Source organism: Protopterus annectens, chromosome 3.part1 (assembly GCF_019279795.1).
Source record: "Protopterus annectens isolate FY-2018-M chromosome 3.part1, PAN1.0, whole genome shotgun sequence".
Taxonomy (NCBI): domain Eukaryota; kingdom Metazoa; phylum Chordata; order Ceratodontiformes; family Protopteridae; genus Protopterus; species Protopterus annectens.
In genome coordinates, this window is record NC_056732.1 from 200,213,901 (window position 1) to 200,234,510 (window position 20,610).

At 40.2% G+C, this 20,610-nt stretch overlaps 1 protein-coding gene across 4 annotated transcripts in view; it reads right to left on the reverse strand.

Moving 5' to 3' along the window:
* The window catches only part of CUL2 (cullin 2), a 2,069,186-nt gene that overhangs the window by 290,295 nt on the left and 1,758,281 nt on the right, over positions 1–20,610 (reverse strand). For all 4 annotated transcript variants that reach the window (XM_044066711.1, XM_044066712.1, XM_044066710.1 and 1 more), the window contains one exon: positions 4,671–4,748. In XM_044066711.1, the coding sequence (XP_043922646.1) occupies positions 4,671–4,748 (78 nt within the window). The remainder of the gene's footprint in view (positions 1–4,670; positions 4,749–20,610) is intronic.

A 20,610-nucleotide genomic window follows, 5' to 3' on the forward strand; every position in this document is an offset into this window, starting at 1 on the left:
ACAAATTCATACCTGACATTATTTCAAGTCATCTTCTGTCCAAAGGGAACAGGTCTACTCTTGTCACTACAAGGGTGACCTTCTTAACGGTTTCCCAACTATCAGTTTATATGACTCTACCATGAGTTCTAGAACTTTCCTATTGGCTGAATGACTTTGTAAAAGCGGTTGCAGAAGTTATTAATCAGCAATCAACATCTCATAATAAAGTTCCAGTTGTTTTCCCAATGCCTAAGAAAAGTTGCTCTGTTGATAAAATAATCAGGGTTTCAGCAATGCATTACTGTATTTATGCTCTCACAAGCACTAACACTACAGTGTTACCTGGACAACCATTTACACAATTTCAGTTTCTGCAAAAGTGCGTCAGAAAGGAAAGGGAAAAAAAAGTAAAGAAAACAAATGAGGCACAAGTGTACAGCCACACATCTACATGTGAAAGACTTGTTGATGTTTATAAGGCCAGACACATTCACATCTTAGGAGGGGGACACCGATAAACACCCACTGCACAAAGCTACCTTACTCATCAAATGATACTGTGAGTACACATCTGCTGCAACAGACTTCTGCTGTGGATAACCACTGGAAAGAATTCCCAGCTCTAAAATTTAAACTTCCAGGGAGGCTGGAGCTACAGGAAAGCTTCCTTTTAGAAAAGATTTGTCAAAAGAGGCCATGTTCTTAAAATGACTATCCATTCCAGCAACATTAGGCAGAGGTGTGAAACAATGAATGAGAGATGAAGACACACAATCTGTAATGGACATGTTTTTGAAGAGAGTAATGGAAGCAGCCTGATGGATTGTCCTAACAGCAGCATTTTTGACAAATGGCTTGCCAGTTGACTGAAAACCATCACAGTAATCTACTAGAAAAAGAACTGCTTAACCATAGCAAGCCCCTCTCTCCCAGCAGTAAAAGATTCATACAACTGTTCCATTTCTGTAAACTGAAGAACCTCTTCAGGCTAAACCTGAGCAGAGAAATTAATGTTTCATGGTGTTAAGTTCTCTCTTCCTCTGGATCCTACGTCTACAAAGCAAACCATTCCATTCATTTCCCTTTTTAAGGACAATTCTGACACCACTTTTAGGAGTAGACCAAACAGCCATCAAAAGCTTCTGAAAGTCCAAACATGTTTTCTTACAGAAAAGGACATCCAGAAAAAGCCCATTCCACTATCTCAAAGGCAGACAGAACCAGAGAAACCTCAAACAGCCAGGGTGGAGCCAAAGCTCCGAGCAAAGGCAAATCTTGTCTGCTCTCAGATCCATGCCCCAAGGATGGCCAAGGCTCTGAGGGGCAGGGTTGGAGCTGACAACATCTGAGTCGATACCATCCCCACAGACCTAATGCCAAAACTACAGCTCTGGGACCCATTCCGATCAGACAGTATTGGAGTGGAACTAGTCAGTGATACTGAGTCACGGAAGACATCTTCTTTGGAACAGACTCCAGACCTTTCTGGAATTTCAGATCCTGGGACATCAAAACAACTGGAAAAGGAGATAAATAGTTTTGGATGTCACAGAAAGACTCATGGATCTGATAGCGGACAGAGCTGGTAAGACACCTGTCTGGATCTCAACTCTGAGAAATGTTTACATCATCCTGTCCACATCTACTTTTCATAAACTTCTGGAGGACATTGACTAAGTAGTGGATTGTGGCTTAGAATTTTTAGTGATTTGTAGCAAACAGGGATCGCAGAGTAGGTGATACGGGCTTGATTATATATTCTGGACTAAGACTTTCGTGCAAGGTGCAGGGCTTTGTATATGAGGACCTAGGATCCAAGGAGGGAGCCATAGGACTGACAGATATGACAATCGTATCCAAAGCCTTCTGAATACAGGGTCTCGGATCTGGTCTTTGGACCTGATAATGTCGGATTCAATGTTTTCTGGCTTTAGAAGGTGGCTCCGATGAAGACCTGGGGGACTTTGGCAGGGAGCGTTTTCTGTGCTCCAACAGAGCAGATTTGGTGGTTTTAGCCACAGAAGTAGATGTAGCAGAAAGAAGGCCTTTCAAAATTAACTTATTGCACCAATCATCCAGAGCCCTTGGACTGAAGGTTGAGCAGATAGCACAACTGGTGACCAAGTGTCTGGCTACAAGGCAATATACGCACTCCTTGTGGGCATCCAAATTGGGGATTTTTTTTTTTTTTTTTAAATACAGAAAGAAAAGAAAGGATTAATTACCAACAATGGTAATTTAAAAGGGATACCATATAAAAAGGGTAAGCAGAAACATCAACTATGGTAATAATAGCCTGTTATGTAGAAAACAGTAAGAAGCCCTAGTGCCTGCAAGAGATTAAGATGGAGGATAGAGATAAATAGCAAAAAAAGCTAAAAGTAAACTTTTAAGAAGAAAAAAGTAGGATTAACTCACTGAAAATCTATTAACACTCGAGAAAGGATGGCTACAAAAGAGAACTGAAGTAATGGGGATGGACTAAGGCATTATGGGTACAGGGAGGAGCTTGAGAGTTGGATCCGAAGTCTGGGTTGAGAAGAGTGAAAAGGACATCAGATTTTAAGACACAACATACATAAACTAACACCATCTAAGTCACAGCACAACCTGCATCATGTTTAAATAAATAACATTTAGTAAAGCTATACTGTTAACTTTTAAGTCATGAAGCTGGGAATCCCAAACTGAACAGACTGGATGCTCTAAGGTAGGAAATAAAGGGCAAAATCTTAAAAACAAAATTGTCAAAATACACACATTTATCAAAATTTTGGGGAAAAAAGAGCCTGACAGAGAATTACTCACCACACTTCTTGTGGGAGGCCAACCATACCAAATCACACAGCAGGATATATCACACCCAACCTTTTTCCCTAATCCTAACCTTAACCCCAAATAAAACTATAATACTACCCCAAACTCAAACCACCAACTTTGAAGCAAATGTTACTGACCTCTGAGAATAAGAATGATCTGACCATGTGAAATCTCAAACAACTGCACAAATCTAATTTCAGCAAAAGGACTCTGAGAAACCACTCTCAAACTGTCTTTGAACAGTTAGCCCACTCCGCAGAATGACACCAACCTTCAAGAGATAATGCCGAGAAAAGTCTGTCTGTTTAACTTGCTTTCCTTTACATTTTTTGACTACAAAAGAGAAATTATGCTTATTTAGTGTGCCCTTTCAATCTGCCTTCCCTTCATCCTAACCTTTCCTTTTATGCTGCTGCGTCTGAGCTTTCCCACTCCACTACCCTTTCTGTTAGTCCCTTCAATGTGTCCAGAACACGCTTTGCGAATAAAGTCTTTGAGAGATCCATGAAGCAGACAGTTCCTACAACGGGCTGCCTGTCCCTCCCCTTTCCCTTCTATCCTTCCTATGCAGAATGCCCCTTACACATCTCTCAAATATAACCTTGTGCACCAATATTCTTTTCCCCTTTTCTTTACTGGTGTAGTTAGGAAAGGTTCAACTCCTCTAGTTTCTGACAATACTACCATGCCTCCATCCCATGAATCATTATTTCAGCTTTCCTTTGAATTCCTTGTAGTAGCCTGATGTCCTTTTCTTTAAATCCATCCATCCTCAAACCCTTTTCCCATTTTGCACATTGGTTCAGGGTGTCACTTCAGCAGTGACAATCATCTCGAACCAAGGTTTACATCTCCGAGTCGCTAGCCCTGCCGCAGTAGCTCATTCGTGCCACTCACTCCAACACACACTCGCACCTACAGCCAGTTTAGAGTATCTAATCCACCTGCTACTTGTCTTTGGAATGTGGGAGGAAACCGGAGCACCAAGAAGAAACCCATGTGACCACAGGGAGGACATGCAGACTTCACACAAATTCCCTCTAGATAACAACTGAAATAAGTTTTTCTTTAAAAAAACTAACCATTACCACCTAAAGAAATGGCATTTGTAATAGTCAAGGACAGCCTCCCTCACCAGCTGTAACTACAGTTAGACAACTGCTAAGTTATTCCAAACAGTTGAAATTACCTTACTAAAGGATATCATCATCAAGGTGGAATGAAGGTCTTTTCAAAGTCAGTGTCCCTTGATCAGCAGATATCAGTGGACAGTGAAAGGCAGTTTGTTAGCTAGTCATGGAGACTGTTCATGGTGTAGCAATATAAGCAAAAGATGCTAACTGGAAGCCACCTGGCTTTTTGTATGCAAAGAAAGTAATGCACTGAAGGGAAATAAAACAGCAAATTTTATTCAGTGTAGTTTGAAGAGTCTTAGTGCTAACGGAGGAATTCAGTGATCACACAGGTATACCACAAATGAAAAGCTGACAAACAATATGTCTGTATACCTGGTGGCCGACATCCCACATCATAATTCCTGCAGTAATGATCCTTAAAATGATCATCAAACAAATGTGTTGTGAAAGCACAGAGGCTTTTACTCATGCATAGCATAGCAAAGACTACAATACTCTGAACTGAGAATGTTGGCTCAGCGTAAAGTAATAAAAATGCTACAAACTTTTTGAAAAAGTACACGCAACTGAAAACATCATTTTCATCACAAAATTTTCACAAAAAATACATATGCACTAAACTTCAAATGCCATTATTATTCAACTGTATAACAATTGTTACAAACAAACCTATAATGTTATTTTTAGATAAATATTTGTAGATGTCTACAAGCAAAATTCCTACTAACCTACCATATGTACACTTTTTTCCAGTTCCTGCGGAATAGCAAATGTAGATGATGGGGTTTGTGTAAGAGGCCATGCACCAGCCTGAAAAAAGAACAAAAAAATAAGTGTATCAGACCACCACTGCACAACTCCTACACCAAGACACATGCTGGAAAAAACAAGTCCACTTACAAGGAGTGAAGTGACTACACAAGGAAAACAAAGTAAATACAGTTACATAAATGCTTACCATAAAATGAATTCTTAAAGGCAGAATGTATATAAAAGCCTTCAAAGCTTTACCCAACCTAATGCAACAAGGTTAAAGTTAACACCATCCAAAAACTAACCTACTTAAAACATAGACGCAGTTCATTCAAGGTAAAACTTGCCATCAGGATGGTTGACAACTAGGGGTATAATGGAAAGGAGTTTTGCTCATTTAACTTTTTTCCCCCAAAGAGACTGCTTAAACAAAGATAACATACATGCTTTCTTTGAAGGAAAACGTCTACATTATCTTTAAACAGACAAAGGAGAAGCAGGCCAGCCTGGTACTGCAGACTTTGCATTGCATCTCTCTCAGGCTTCAATTTCTTTTACAGAGTGTACCCACAGAATGTTGCTTACTTCTAGAAGTCCATGCCATGGAATGCTAGCATGTGCCCTTAGCAAAAGGAGACAGTGTTATGTTTGTGAGCATGCATGACATCTGCTGGAGCAGACTCCATAAAATAAATGTTTAGTTTTCGAGATTCAGGTTCCACCAGAAATCAATAAAGACAATTGTGAATGCAGCACTTTACAAAGTGATGAAAACAATTAGACAGCTGACGAGTAAGCTACATGTACACATCCTTACATAATATCATTGTGTGTACTATAGTGATAACACTGTAACCTACTCAGTCCTTCATGGTGAGGTATACTAGTAATTACACAGGCATCTATTATCAGCACCACCATGAAAGGGATCCTCAGGGAATGGAACCAATTCCCCTTCCGATTTAGGATTGGCATTTACAGGTATTCCTTATTAGTGGCCAACATAAAATTACTGGTCTCCTTTACCTAACAGTCCTGTCCGTTGCAGCCTCTCTCAACTAGTGTAAACATGGATACCAATCACAAAGGCTACTCTGAATACAATATGCTGCAAACAGAGCAGCTGAGCTACCTGAATTTGCACTCTAATCACCTCAACATATCCATAGAGTCCTACAATAAATAATGGCTTGGTGCAAAGAAATACACTTTGGCACCACACCAATACAGAAAGGCAGAGCATGCAGCACAGGGCATTCCCTAGTCACACACCCGAGATCTCCTTGGCAGAGATGCCACTCGATCTACCTGTTTTGTAGTATAAGGCTGCTGCAGCTTCAACCAGGTCTTCAATCCATCCAGGTTACTGCAATGGGTTGGGACTCAGCAACAGATCCAAAGCAGACTGCCCAAAAAGAACAACAAACGCCCCTGCAGATGAATCCTAGTGATACTTAGTAATCCTCTAAAGAATGTCCAAAATGTTTACCATAAAATGTGTCTACTGCACCTTCAGCAGTCAGCCTGTCTAAAGCTAGTGCCCAAGTTTGTCTGACTAGCGGAACATTAGTGGCTGGTTTGTTTGACTCAGTTAAGTTATCAGGACAATCCAACTCCAACAGTGAGATGAGGTCCACTATATTTCACTTTAAACAAACCCCAAGGTGGATCAAGTGGATCAGTGGTGAGTTAGGGGGTATAGAGTCATGAAGGACGTTTCATCCAATATGCAGCAGATTCACTCAAGTGCTTCAAAGAGTAGGATCACACCACCATCCTGTTTAAAGATAATGCATAACTAGCTGGCAGAGCACCTCTTTTGTACTGATTTATTATTTTTCGCCTGCCAAACTACCAACTACTTTAATATCAGTAGCTGCATTCAGTTATTCTAGTCATACTGTACATTAACATTTACTTTTTTCTTTTACTATAGCTACCAAAAATCCTGTTTCTGAGAACATTCCATCTGAGAGGAAGAATGAAAAAATAAAATAAATGACTTGGCGTTCAGATAAAGTGAGATGCTGGAGTGTAGCTAGGGTGGGGAAAAAGGGGCCAGCATCCCAGGTACAGTGTTAGAGGGTGGAATCAGCAAATCCCTCTTGGTCTTCACTGCCCACCGGCATTTACAAATAAATACAGTTTGCTACAGTTTAAAAGTAGAAAATACTTTTTTTTTTTTTTTTAAAGATGGGGACGTTAATTCTGGGGACAGCACTGGGCAGAAAAATAGCTGGATACACAACCTCTGACTACAATGCAGCATACATATGTGTGTGTGTGTGTGTGTGTGTGTGTGTGTGTGTGTGTGTGTGGTGTACTCCAGAGTGTGCAAACTTTCACCCGAGAGGTGTTAAACGAATGTCAAATCTGCTTAAGTTAGTGGCAGCTTAGCTTAGGTGGATGTAAAATATCCCACAGCACTTATCCAAAAGACTACAAATACTTTAAAATGCAATTTAAATAAAGTATATACAATAAAAGCACTCTACATACAGAAAATAAAAACTAAGTACAGACATTTACAATATTTACAAAAGCAACAATAAGAAGTAATGCATTTAAAATCAGAATAGTTAACAGCCCAATCCCATCATCCTACAAAACCTTATTCTACAATCAGTACTTTAATCTCTCCAATACAGTAGCCTTATAGTAAGTTTTATTTAATAAAATCCCCCTGCATCTGACTGTCCATTTTATTTATCCAAAACATTATTAGTCACTATAAGTATTACTCACTTTGCTGCCATATTACAACATATGTGTGCATATGGTTATGTACAAATGTGCGGGCGCACACACGAGACACACAAACACACACACAAACATATACATATTTATATTTCAGCACACACACACACGCACACACACATATACATATTTATATTTCGGCTTCCCTACTACAGAACTGACATCATGTCACTAATGACAGCATTAAGACCTTCTACAACCATATCTGAAAAATGAAGAGGAAGAAGCAAAACTGTCATGCGCTAGAACAAAATGGTATCACCATAACAGTGCCAACAGATACAGATAAAATACTGGCACAAAGATTAAAATCAATTTTTTAAGCCCATCTACTACTCTTCCTTGCAGCAAAATCCCACCCAAAATTAAACACAAGATGGTAACCTCTGCTCTCAGCTCATAAGCACTGCCTCCTATCCTTTCAGCACAAACCCATCAAAATGTAAATACAAAATGGTAACCTGAACCTCTGCTCTCAGTAACTCAAACACCCATCAAAATGTCCCAAATACAAGACAGCAGGAAGCTTTATGTGTGCCGTCAAAAACAACCTTTAATATTTCTTATGTACATTCTTAGAATAACATTAAAAATTGCCTATGTTCTTGACATCTGGAAGCAGGCTACTGTAGTCCTAAATCCACAAAGAGAGGTCCTTCCACATCACTCAATATTTACAGACAAATCAATATCACAACCATACTGTATGAAGGTTTGTCCATGCAGGTTATCAAGACTTAGCTAAGAAGTTCAACACTACATCCTTCAGTAGAATTGTACATACATTCAGAGACCTAAAGGTTCATAGATTAGTACTAAGCTAACTGCCCTTGCAAGCCATTTTAAGCCTAGCCAATTATCCCTTGTGAGACTCAAACCCTGTACCTTGTGTTTGTAAGGCAAATGCCTTAACCAGTAGGCCACCCTCCCAAAAGGGAAAAGAAACCTTAACAACATCGGTCTACAAATGCTACACAGTTGCACACATCAGGTTAAGAAAAGGAGAATTCCTATCTTCACCATCCTGTCACCACTGGAATTCCTCAGAGGTGTTTCCTGGGGCCACTCCTTTCTAGCATCTTCTTACATGTCAAAACTTTCTTTAGTGAGTGGGTTGTCACATATGTGCATACTGCAAACTGGGGACTGTTTTTATAAGTATACAAACACTTCCTGTCAAATGGCACTTATTACACATAAATGGTACAGTAGAGATGACTGGGCCTCCAATGTCAAAAAAAAAAAAAGCGCAATGTTATTGCACCATGTAAAAAAATATATATATTCCATTGATGGACAATACCTAAAAGGTGACAAAACAGTAAAATATGTTGGAGTCTTTGCAATGACCTTTCACCTGATACCTATACAGCTGGCACCATCTGACATATTTTCCTCAAGAATATATCAACCTAGTTAGTCTTCTGGTATGAATGTCTATCCTCCTGGATAGAAACCCTGCAATAAAACCCCTGGCTAATGTAAGAACATCATCTTTATGAAAAGACAAATTTGGATGAGCAATGTCTAACCTTTGGTTTCTGTTTGCTAGGGATATCCCTTGAAGAAGACCAACAGAGACAGCACTTTAGCCTGGGCAACAGTTATCTTTCTCCGGCCCCAAAGAGAAGAACCTCCCAGAGAAAGTCTCAGACCCAAAGAGATTAGCCAATCAGGAGTCAGCGTAAGTGTGGGAAGGAGCCAGAGCTTGTTTGAAGACTGGACGGTTGTTTTGTCCTGGACAAGATACAACCCAAATAGCCAAAGACTACTACAGCAGTAAGAATGATGAGCATTTATCATTCTCTATACACATCTTATAAAACCAATTATAGAAATATGCACCCTGTTTTGTAACTTACATACACTTCATCTAGTGCAAGTGGAGAAGATACAAAGACTCCTCACAAAGATAATCAAAGAAATTCAGGGCTTGTCTCACTGTTACAGACTACAGCAACTCTCTCTCCCATCTGTATTTTATCCCTTTCTTGGAGGAGCCCTAAGCCTGACCTATGAATGTAAACAGCATTAAAATACCCCTTACCACTTGAAACTCTCAGCTTAGAATGTCCACATGAAATTAATATCAACTGTACTTTGAAACTTGACAACTTTACACCTCAAAAACTCCCATACCTATAGAATAAAGTCCCCCTCTTAAACTCAGCCCATCACTTCAATCCAAACCTTCTAGAAGGAACTGGATGACTACATGGCTAACCTTAAGTTCCAAAATATGACACAGGGTATCAGTCTCCCTGATGATCAATAAGGCTTGCATTTTTTCACCAAATGCATGACCTTATACCTTTGGCATGTAACTGCTCAGACACATGCAACAACTGGAACTCCCAGAGTGATACCTTATTAAAAGGATACAGAGCCTAAACAACATGTCCTGTATGGACTGACTCAAAGCTATGTCACTACAGTCAGTATCCTAAAGACTGCTATTAAGTGACCCATGTCTGGCATACAAGGCATCCTCCAACCCAATACTGATGGATTTACTGCACATCAGCATGTCATATGGCATTGGAAATAGTCTAGGGATCTAAACCTCCTCTGTAACATCAACAGAACGGTTTGGAGGGACAGGTATATTACATAGAGGACACAGTTGCTCTGGAATAGACTCCCTATTCAAATAAAACAAAGTTCATCCCTGTCTATATTCAAGTGAAACTTGGATCTAAAACAGAATTTACCCCAGGACCCCCCCCCCCCCCGTACTACTCATGGACAAAGGCAGCTCCTAAATGCTTTATCCCATGCATGGGTCCCTTCAAATTGTCTATGGTATAATTCCAGTTATTCTCATTAGAGAGTAGGCTATCAACCACGGGATAGGTAAGGTCAATCTCTATTCAAGCACAAAAAGGGAAACTGGCTAGGCTTAAAATGGCCCACGAGGGCAGCTAGCCTAGTACTTGTACTTACCCATGAACCTATAAAACAGGAATGATTGACTTCTAACTATACCTCATCTGGCAAAAGTACTCCTTTCGTGTAACAACATTAAGAGTAGCTATTCCTTTGGTTCATGTCAATAACCATAAACATGAATATATATCAGAGCAATCTCTACGAACCCCCCTCTCAGTACAAACGATCAAAGAAAGTACAGCGATGTGAAATACTCACCATAGTAGCACATCTATGACATAGAATTATCTTGTACTGCAAGTTCTGATTTATGCTCTCTCACAAACTGAGAATCATGGAAACATTTTAAAAAGAACTAAGAAGGTCCACTAAAAGAAAAAAATAACACTTGAACACAGATGTGACGTAATAACTTTTATTAGAACAACACAAGCTTTGCAATTACTTAAACTTTTTTGGTGGTAGCAGGAGCTCTTCTTGAAGACTTATTAAGTTACTAATGTTAGAGGCACTGCTAAAATACCCACTTGTACTTGTAAAGGAAGGTACATCAGTTCTTTCTTATTGGCTAAAAAAGACACTTGAAAAAATGCCAGTGTGGAAAAAGTGTGCAATCTGGATGCTTATTATGACAAGTACATTTCAAAGACGAACAGTGTACATGTGTGTGCAAGGCTGAAACTTTAGAAGGCCAAGTTCTAACTTGCCATAAAACGAAACGTCCTCAGTACGTGTTACATACATTCTGGAACAAACTCTACGTCTCACTCATCCCATCACCTTACGCCATGGTTTGATAAGACCTGCAGAGAGGACAACACAAAGTTTTTCTAATATACATTAAGGTATAAAATACTGTCATTGTATTCTGGAAAGTCCACATTTGAAGTAACACCACCACCACATCTCACATTACTCCACTATCACACTGGAAAAAAAAGACACATTCTTACATCATCAGGTGCTCTACCAAGAGGACCATCCTTAACAGGTCCTAAGGCTGGATTTTTTTTCTCTACTAATCTAATTAGCAACTGACAACTCGTTTCCCAAAAGTTCCTTAGTTCACAGACACAAAATAAAGGGGTCTGAATTGAGAGATGATAGGTCAGCAAACAAAGGAGAGCAGTACTGCTGAAATTGAATTTATCCTCAAGTCTTGATGAGTACCTTCATGAGGTGGACCTTGTTTTTCATAAAATCTCACCAAGACAACACTGGTACATAGACTGTATTTTGTGGTGGTGGTGCTGCGGTAGCATTGTCGCCTCACAGTAAGACGCTGTCCGGTTCGATTCACAGCTAGAGCGTCTTCTGCATAGAGACATGCATGAATGGGCGTACCTTCGTTGAAGGTTGTGGGTCAGGGCTGGTAACTCGGCATGTAAAAATCAACTACCAATCATTAGCGGACCGGAGTTCCACTGTGGCGACCCCTAACCGGGAAAAGCCGAAAGACGCAACAACAACATCATGGAGAGAAGGTCAAAAATTAAAAAAGATAGTTGAGTGCACAAGACCCAGGATAAAAAAGTGCCCAATCCTGGTAACCACACTGGTGCCAGGAGTGGAAAAAAAATGACAGTGCAGATTCCTCAAGATACGGAAACATTCCTACAATGGGGCTAGGCCACGTCCAAGGGGAAGATGGCACCCCTGCTGTAGAAGAAAGTAGCAGTCTACAAAAACTGATGGGCCAAAGAAGAGCCATAAAGACAACAGAGTGGACTGTGGGGGATAAGAAAGAAATTATGTATTGTTACTATTATGCAAAAATCCCAGAATTTCCAGACACAAGTTATACAAAAAGATTAAGAGAGAAATTAGAGGAAAGAAAAATGCTTCCACAAGAAAATGTCAGAAGCCTCAAATAAAATGTGTTTTCATTAATACAACAAATTTGTGAAAAACTTATAGGCCAAGAAACTTTGATCTGTTTGGAAAAACTGAGGAAGTGTGAAAACATAAACAAAACCTAGAGATTTTTGAAAAGTATAAAAAAGAAATATGGACAGGGGAATAAAAAGATTTGATATGGTGCAATATTTATGCAAAGTCGAAAGCCAAATTAATCAATACAAAAAAGGCAGCCCCAAAAATATTAGAAGAGAAATACAGGCAAAGGCATCTGGATATGGAAAATTTCACAATAAAAACAAAAAATGTCACAATGAGGGAATGCAGAAAAGAAGATTAATAAAGCATAGTTGAAAAATAGAAGCTGAAGTTATGGAATGCCTGTGAAATGAAGGATTTGGTGTAGAAGATCTAACACAGGTTGCATCACAGCATGATGGAACGAGTCCTCAAAGTAAGGAGAAACAAAGATCAGGAGACATCTTTAGAAGAAATATGGACATGGGAAAGAAAAGAAGATTTAATATGGTGCAATATTTACATAAAGGAGAAAGCAAAACTAATCAATACAAAAACAGCAGCACCAAAGATATTTGAAGAGAAATACAGTCAAAGGAATCCAGACATGGAAAACTTCACAATACAAAAAAATAAGAAGACAAAGAGGAAAGGTAGAAAAGATTAGTAATGAAGAAGTTAAAGAAATAGAAACTGAGGTTATGGAGTACCTGCAAAGTGAAGGATTCAGTGTAGAAAATTTAACTCAAAGCACCAAACAGGACACAGCAATAGACATCCAAATTAAGGAGAAACCAGAGGAATGGGAAGCAAATGGGCAGTTGCCATATGAAGATATTTTGGAACCTTCCACAGAAAACCAGTACAGATGTTCACTTGAAGCTGGAAGGCAAGGGAAGAAACAGGAAACTGTGGCAACTCTGACACAGTCAGTGCTGAGGAGTGATAGGCCAGTGAGGTCCCATATGACAGAGCAACGGATGACACAGGATGAAAGTGAAGAGAATGTGCCACAGGAAGGAGCTATAGAACACTCTATAGAATGCCCGCAGGAAATGGAGAATAAAAAGTGTGTCTTCAGTTTAGAAGAAAATGAGCTAAGAGAAGAGTTGCTTGATTTAATAGAGACAGATAAGTATTTTAAGATCAATGAAAGAAATACACTGCAGAAGGTCAACAAAACCCAACAAGTCAGAAGATTGATAAAACAAATGAACACAGTAATTAGGTTTGTCCATAGAGATTCATGAGCTATAACAGAAGTAAACTGGATATATTACTGTGCAGCTAAATCAATAACAGATACAATTGTACCACAAGAACACAGGGTAGTAAGGGAAAAGAAGGGAAGAAATCGATTACCATCATGGAAGTATCGAATATAGAAAACTATAAAGCAATTAAGAAAAGAATTGTCACTGTTGGAAGAGTATAGAAGAGGGAACAGATAAAAAATATAAAGACAGATGTCATAAAAGCAACAAGCAGTTTTATAACAGATAAGGATCTATCTTATACTATTGCAAATAATAAACTAAAAATCTCAGCACAGGCAAAAAAATTTAGAAGATACACAGATAAATATAAAAGAAAAGTACAAAATAAGCAATTTATTGATGACCCCAAAAAGTCCTACAGAGAACTGTGAAACAAGGCCAAAGAAATTGAAAGACCACCCAAAAAAAGAAGAAATAGATACATTTTGGAGGAATATCTATGAAAATCCTGTGGAACATAACAAAGAAGCTACATGGACAGAAGTAAAAAAAAAAAAAAGAATAAGAAGTTCAAAGGTACATGATATAAAATGGGATGAATTAACAGCCATAGAGATTGATATAAAGTTAAGAAAAGCCTCCAAATAGAAAAACCTAAGCCCAGATGAAGTACCTAACTTCTGGCTAAAAGTACTAATATATTTGCACAAAGATTTATCCATGAGTAAGAACTATTTATATGCGCACCCCAATCAGACACCAACCTGGTTAACAACAGGAAAAACAATGCTCGTACTTAAAAGCGAACCTGCAAGTTATTCTAAAAATTATAGACCAATAACTTGCCTTCCAAAGACGTATAAACTATACACCAGAATTGATGCCGACAGAGTTTATAGTCATTTAAAAGAAAATTCAATCTTGGCAATAGAACAAAAGGGTAATAAAAGAAAGTCATATGGAACAAAGGATCATCTGTTGCTAAATAAAGTCATAATGGAGAACTGTAAAAAGGAGAAGAATCTAAGTATGGCATGGCTTGACTACAAAAAAGCATTTGATAGTATCCCACATTCATGGATAAAGGAGTGCTTAAAAATGTATAAGATACACCCTAAACTGATTGACTACATTACAGTGACCATGAAATATTGGCAGACCACTTTGCAATTAAGCCATGATAAAGGACAAATTATTATTCCAGGGATAAAAATTCAAAGGGGGATATTCCAGGGTGACTCCCTGTCAACGCTGCTATTCTGTCTTGCCCTTAACCCATTAAGCTGCATACTTATACAGATTAGGCCATGGCTATAATTTGGCTCCTAGAAAACAAGTCTAAAGGCCTCTCAGCTTCTCTTTTTCAATGATATAAAACTGTACAGCTCACCAGATGAGGAAATGAAAGCACAACTGCAAGTAGTCACAACCTTTTCAGGTGATATAAGAATGTCATTTGGTCTTGATAAATGTTCAAAAGCAACATTTAAAGCAAGAAAACTGCAGCACCAAGAAAACAGAATATTTTAGAAGACTTAAATTAATCCTGAAAACAGCACTGGCATCTAGAACAAACCAATTTGCTCTTTCTGTCCTAACTTACAGTTTTGGAGTGAATGACTGGCCCCAAAAAGTGTTGGACAAATTAGACAGGAAATCAAGAAGGATGCTTCATGCTCACCAAATTATATATAAAAATCACTGCATACCAAGATTATATAGTCCCCGTTCCTAAGGAGGTATGGGCCTCCTTGGAATTGATTACATGTATAGATCTGCACACATACCTGCTGACCTCACAAGTCCCAAAAGTAGTGAAAGTTTTAAAACCTGAGGAAAATAAATCTAATATGACTTCCCTGCTTAGTCTAGCAGAACCATATCAGTGTCAAGCAGGAATGGAAATCAAACCAGAAGTACATAAAAATTAGGCAGCAACTGAATGTCCAAAAAAAACCAGACGAAAGATTATAAGGTGAAGGATCAGATGAGAAGGCAAGAAATGTGGAAAATGCATAAATATAGCTGCAAGTATAGAAAACCTCTGGAAGAACCTCGTGTTGATTAGGATCGAATGCAAGAATGGTTAAGGAAAGGCAAATTCAAACCAAAAGATGAAAGATAAATATTGGCGGCCCAAGACAGTGGGCTATTTACAAGTTGTTTTATAAAGACCATTGAACATGTGGGAGAAACAGACAAATGTAGGTTCTGTAAAACAGAACTGGAAACAGTCGCACACCTTGCTGCTGTTTGTGACATACTAATTGCAGAAGGACTGTATACTGAAAGGCATAATAATGTGGCAAGACTGTTGCACTGGCGATTGTGCAAACATTATAATACTGAAGTAGCTGAAAAACACTGGGAACATGAGCCACAAATCATCATAGAAAATGATAAAGTCTACATCACATGGAATCACCCATTACCAACAGTTCAAAAGACAGAAGTGAAAAAAGCAGATATAGTGGTCCATGAAAAGAAGACAAAAGTACCACTGATCACTGACATCGCTACACCCAGTGACTACAGCGTCTTGTGTACAGAGAGACGCAAAGTCATAAAATATCAAGATTTGCAGGCAGAAACGAGAGCAATGTGGAAGAAAGATACCCAGACAGTTCCAATTGTAGTAGGAGCAACACGTCTTTTAAAAAAGAATCTACAATAGTATTTAGATATGTTACTAATAAATTCCAACGCCTTGGATCAACTTATTCACACCCCCAACAGGGGCAGCAATATCCTAGACCTGGTCATTACCAACATGGGAAACCGGTGTTCCACACCAGAGGTCAATTCCTCGTTGGTCAGATCCGACCACAAGCTAATCAGCCTAGACATCCACATCCCACCCCCAGCCCCAATTAGGGAAACCATCGTAAAAAACTTCTCAAAAGCCAACTTCACACTTCTTAAGACAGAAGTGGCAAACTTCATGACACCCATGCAGACAGACAATACAGGTATGACTGCCGAATCCTACACAAATGCACTTTATAAGCACTTACACGAGTGTATGGATCATGCTATCCCTAATAGAACCAAGATGTTATCCTCTAAAAAAAGGAAGCCAATCTGGTGGACCTCTGCCATAAACAAACTCTACAACAGAAGAAAGAAACTGTTGCAAAAAAGAGTAAAATCCCATGTCTGGAGGAACTCCCTGGTCAACCTCGGTAAGAAGATGAGATCCCTCATAAAATCCTCCAAAGCTAGTTACGAAAACAAAATTGCCACTGACTCTAAAGACAACCACAAAGCATTCTATAGCTATGTCAAGAATCTAAATGGGAACACTCAGATCTGCTCTGAGTTACAGCATAATGGCACTAAATATACAGAACCAACTGATATTGCCAACATCCAAGCAGATAGGTTCAGTGCTAACTTTACCCCCCTCTCACCCCCTAGAGGGCCCATCTCTATACCTGAAGAATGCAAAGTTCCTATAATCACGGCTGCACAGGTAAAAAACACACTCTCCAAAGCCAAGAACACAGCATCCATGGGACCTGACAATATCCCAGGCTGCATTCTACACGAACTACAGAATGAACTGGCACCCTACCTAAGTACCATGTTCAATCATAGCTTCACCTCAGGCTTTGTACCCACCGAATGGTGCACCGCGACAGTTATCCCACTCCACAAAGGGGGAGCCACGACGGACCCCGGGAACTACCGCCCCATTAACCTGACGAGTCTGGTCTGCAAGGCCATGGAACTCATAAACAAAGACATTGGTAATCTCTAAACTCTGGACCCTACACAGTTTGGATTTGTAAAAGGCAGATCATGTCTCCTAAACCTGATTGACTTCTTTGAAGCAGTCACCAAAGCCATAGATCAGGGTAAAATGGTTCACACAGCTTAACTAGATCTCACCAAGGCTTTTGACACCATCCCCCACTCTGGAATTATAGATAAGCTCACTAAACTAGGTATAAATCCCTATGTCACAAGATGGGTTGCCAACTGGCTCATGGACAGAACCCACACTGTGAAAGTGGCGGATTCCAAATCCGACATCAGACCAGTGACAAGTGGAGTACCACAGGGTTCAGTCCTGGGTCCTCTCCTGTTTGGTATCTACTTCTCTGAAGTGCAGGCCAACACAGAAGGTCTTTGGCTAACAAAGTTTGCAGATGACTGCAAACTAGGAGCCATAATCGAAACTCCTAACGATGTGGACAAACTACAAAAGGGCCTCAATGAGACGGATACCTGGTGTCAAAGCCATGGCCTGAAGCTCAATGCCAAAAAGTGTATTGTCATCCCTTTGGTAAAAACTCTGTACCCATGAACTACCACATAGCTGGTAGTCTACTTAATGCCGAAAATGTGATAAGAGACCTTGGGACACAGGTGGACAGTAGTCTCTCCTTTGATAATCACATCGCCACAGTGGTCAGGAAATCCTTCTACGTGGCTCATCTCATCACAAAAGGATTCTCATCCAGAAAAAAAGAGGTCATTGCTCCCCTCTACTCATCACTCATTAGACCCATTATAGAGTACAACGCCCCTTTTGGTATGTACCTCACAAGACATCTACAACAACTGGAAAGACCACAGAAATACCTCACAAAGAGAATTACTGGCCTCAAACATATGCCATATGCAGACCGTCTCAAAAAACTACAGCTTTACTCCATCGCATATCGCCTACTCAGGGGCGATCTCTGCCTAACATACAAAGCTATGTCAAACCCAGAGCTGTTGGACATGCTCCATTTAAAGAAATCCCAATTCCTCCGAGCTACACGCTCTAGGGACCTTAACCTTGTCACCACAATAAACAGAACATGTTGGAGGGATAGATTCCTGTCCCAGAGACTTTCCATACTCTGGAACACACTACCTATCTATGTCAAACAGAGCTCCTCATTAGCACTCTTCAAGAAAAATCTTGATGATTGGATGGGAAATGGGAAATTCACCCCGGGGATCACTTCTGTGGCTCTGCTCGACAGGGCCACAGGAAAATAATTTTCTTGGGTGGCGAAAGCCAGGGTACATTTTTTGGCTAGGCTTGTATGGGCCCTAGGGCCGATAGCCTAGTACCTACCTATGAACCTATGTAACTCCGTATGAACTGCAGAAGGAGTCATTATAGGTTCATACTAGGCTATCTGCCCTGGGGCAATTATAAGCCTAGCCCGATTCTGTATGGCTTACGCCACCCCTTGATTTGAGTATACTGTGCCCTTTTTAAGGTTTAGTTTACTGTGCCTCTGTCTAATAGTGACATGGGATTAATCCCTGGGACAAACCTACGATCCCCCATCCACCTATCGAGATTCTTCTTGAAGAGATTCAGTGAGGTGCTCTGCCTCACATGAACTGGAATTCTATTCCAGAGCGAAGGGAGCCTGTGGGTTATGAACCTGTCCCTCCAGCAAGTTCTATTTATTTCTGTGCTGAGGTTCAAGTCCCTCGAGCGTGTGGCTCTAAGAGATTTAGATTTACTGAGGTGGAACATGTCCATTAATTCTGGATTTGACATAGCTTTGTATGTCAGGCATAGATCGCCTTGGAGTAGGCGGTATGCAACTGAGTAGAGCTGGAGTTTTTTTAACCGAGCAGCATATGGCATCTGTTTGAGACCCTTGATCCTCTTGGTGAGATACTTTTGGGGTCTTTCTAATTGCTGCAGGTGTCAGGTAAGGTACATCCCAAAAGGGGCATTGTATTCTATGATGGGCCTGATGAGGGATGAATAAAGGGGCACGATTACCTCTCTTGATCTAGATGTGAAACCCTTCGTGATGAGGTGGGCTATGTAGAAGGTCTTTCTAACCACTTTGGCAATGTGGTTTTCAAAGGAGAGATTGCTATCAACTTGGGTCCCCAGGTCCCTAATAACTTTCTCTGTACTTAATGGGTTTCCGCCTATGTGGTAATTTGTGGGCACATTGTTTATGCCAAAGGGTATGACTATACATTTTTTGGCATTTAGCTTTAAACCATGGTGCTGGCACCAGTTATCTGTCTCTGTGAGACCTTTTTGAAGGATGTTTGTGTCAGCTGGAGAGTTGATTATGACGCCCAGTTTGCAGTCGTCTGCGAACTTGGTGAGCCATAGTCCTCCCACGTTTGCCTGTACACCTTGGAAAAGTATATACCGAACAAGAGTGGTCCCAGGACAGAACCCTGTGGGATGCCACTTGTGACCGGTTTCGAGTCTGACATGGCTCCAGCAACTCTCACTCTGTGGGTTCTGTCTTTGAGCCAGTTTGCGACCCATCTTGTGACATAGGGGTTTATATTTAAGCTGGATAGCTTATCTATGATGCCCGAGTGGGGTATTGTGTCAAATGCCTTTGCAAGGTCCAGATAGGCTGTGTGGACTACCTTTCCTTCATCTATGGCTTTTGGTGACTGTTTCGAAGAAGTCAACCAGGTTCAAAAGGCAGGATCTGCCCTTGACAAAGCTGAACTGGGTAGGATCTAGTGTCTGTAGGTCCCCAATGTCTTTGTTTATGAGCTCCATGATGATCCTCTCCATAGCCTTGCAGACTAAGCTAGTCAGGCTTATGGGGCAATAGTTTCCAGGGTCCGTAGAGGCTCCACCTTTGTGGAGTGGGACCACTGTTGCTGTACGCCATTCTGTGGGCACATATCCTGTAGTGAGGCTGAGATTGTATAGCTGTTTTATTTGAGGGATTAGTTCCTCTTGGAGTTCATGTAGGACGCAACCTGGGACGCCATCTGGTCCCAGGTTGCCATTACTGGGCACACTGCAGGTGCTATGAAGAGCACTTCTGGCTGACATCAAAGATTGAAACAATGCTAATTTCATGAACTTTAAATGTACATTGACTTAGGAATGGAGTCCATTCCTGTCATGGTATTAAAAATCCAAAAGACCTGGAGAAATTAAAATAAGGACCATCACTGACAGGTCTTAAGGCTTGATTTTTCTTCTCTGCTAATCTAATTAGCAACTGACAACTTTTTTCCCCAGAATTTCCTCAGATCACAGGCACAAACACTAACATCATCCATTGACCATGTAAGTAAGTGTATACTGTAAAACCTCTAAATTTGCTCCTTAGCTTCCAATGAGCATTATCCTGCAAATCAGGAGCAAAAAGTTATGCTAACATCCAGCCATCAAGTGATATAACACTATATACTTGGCCAGTTTTACACAAAATAAGAACAGCCACAGG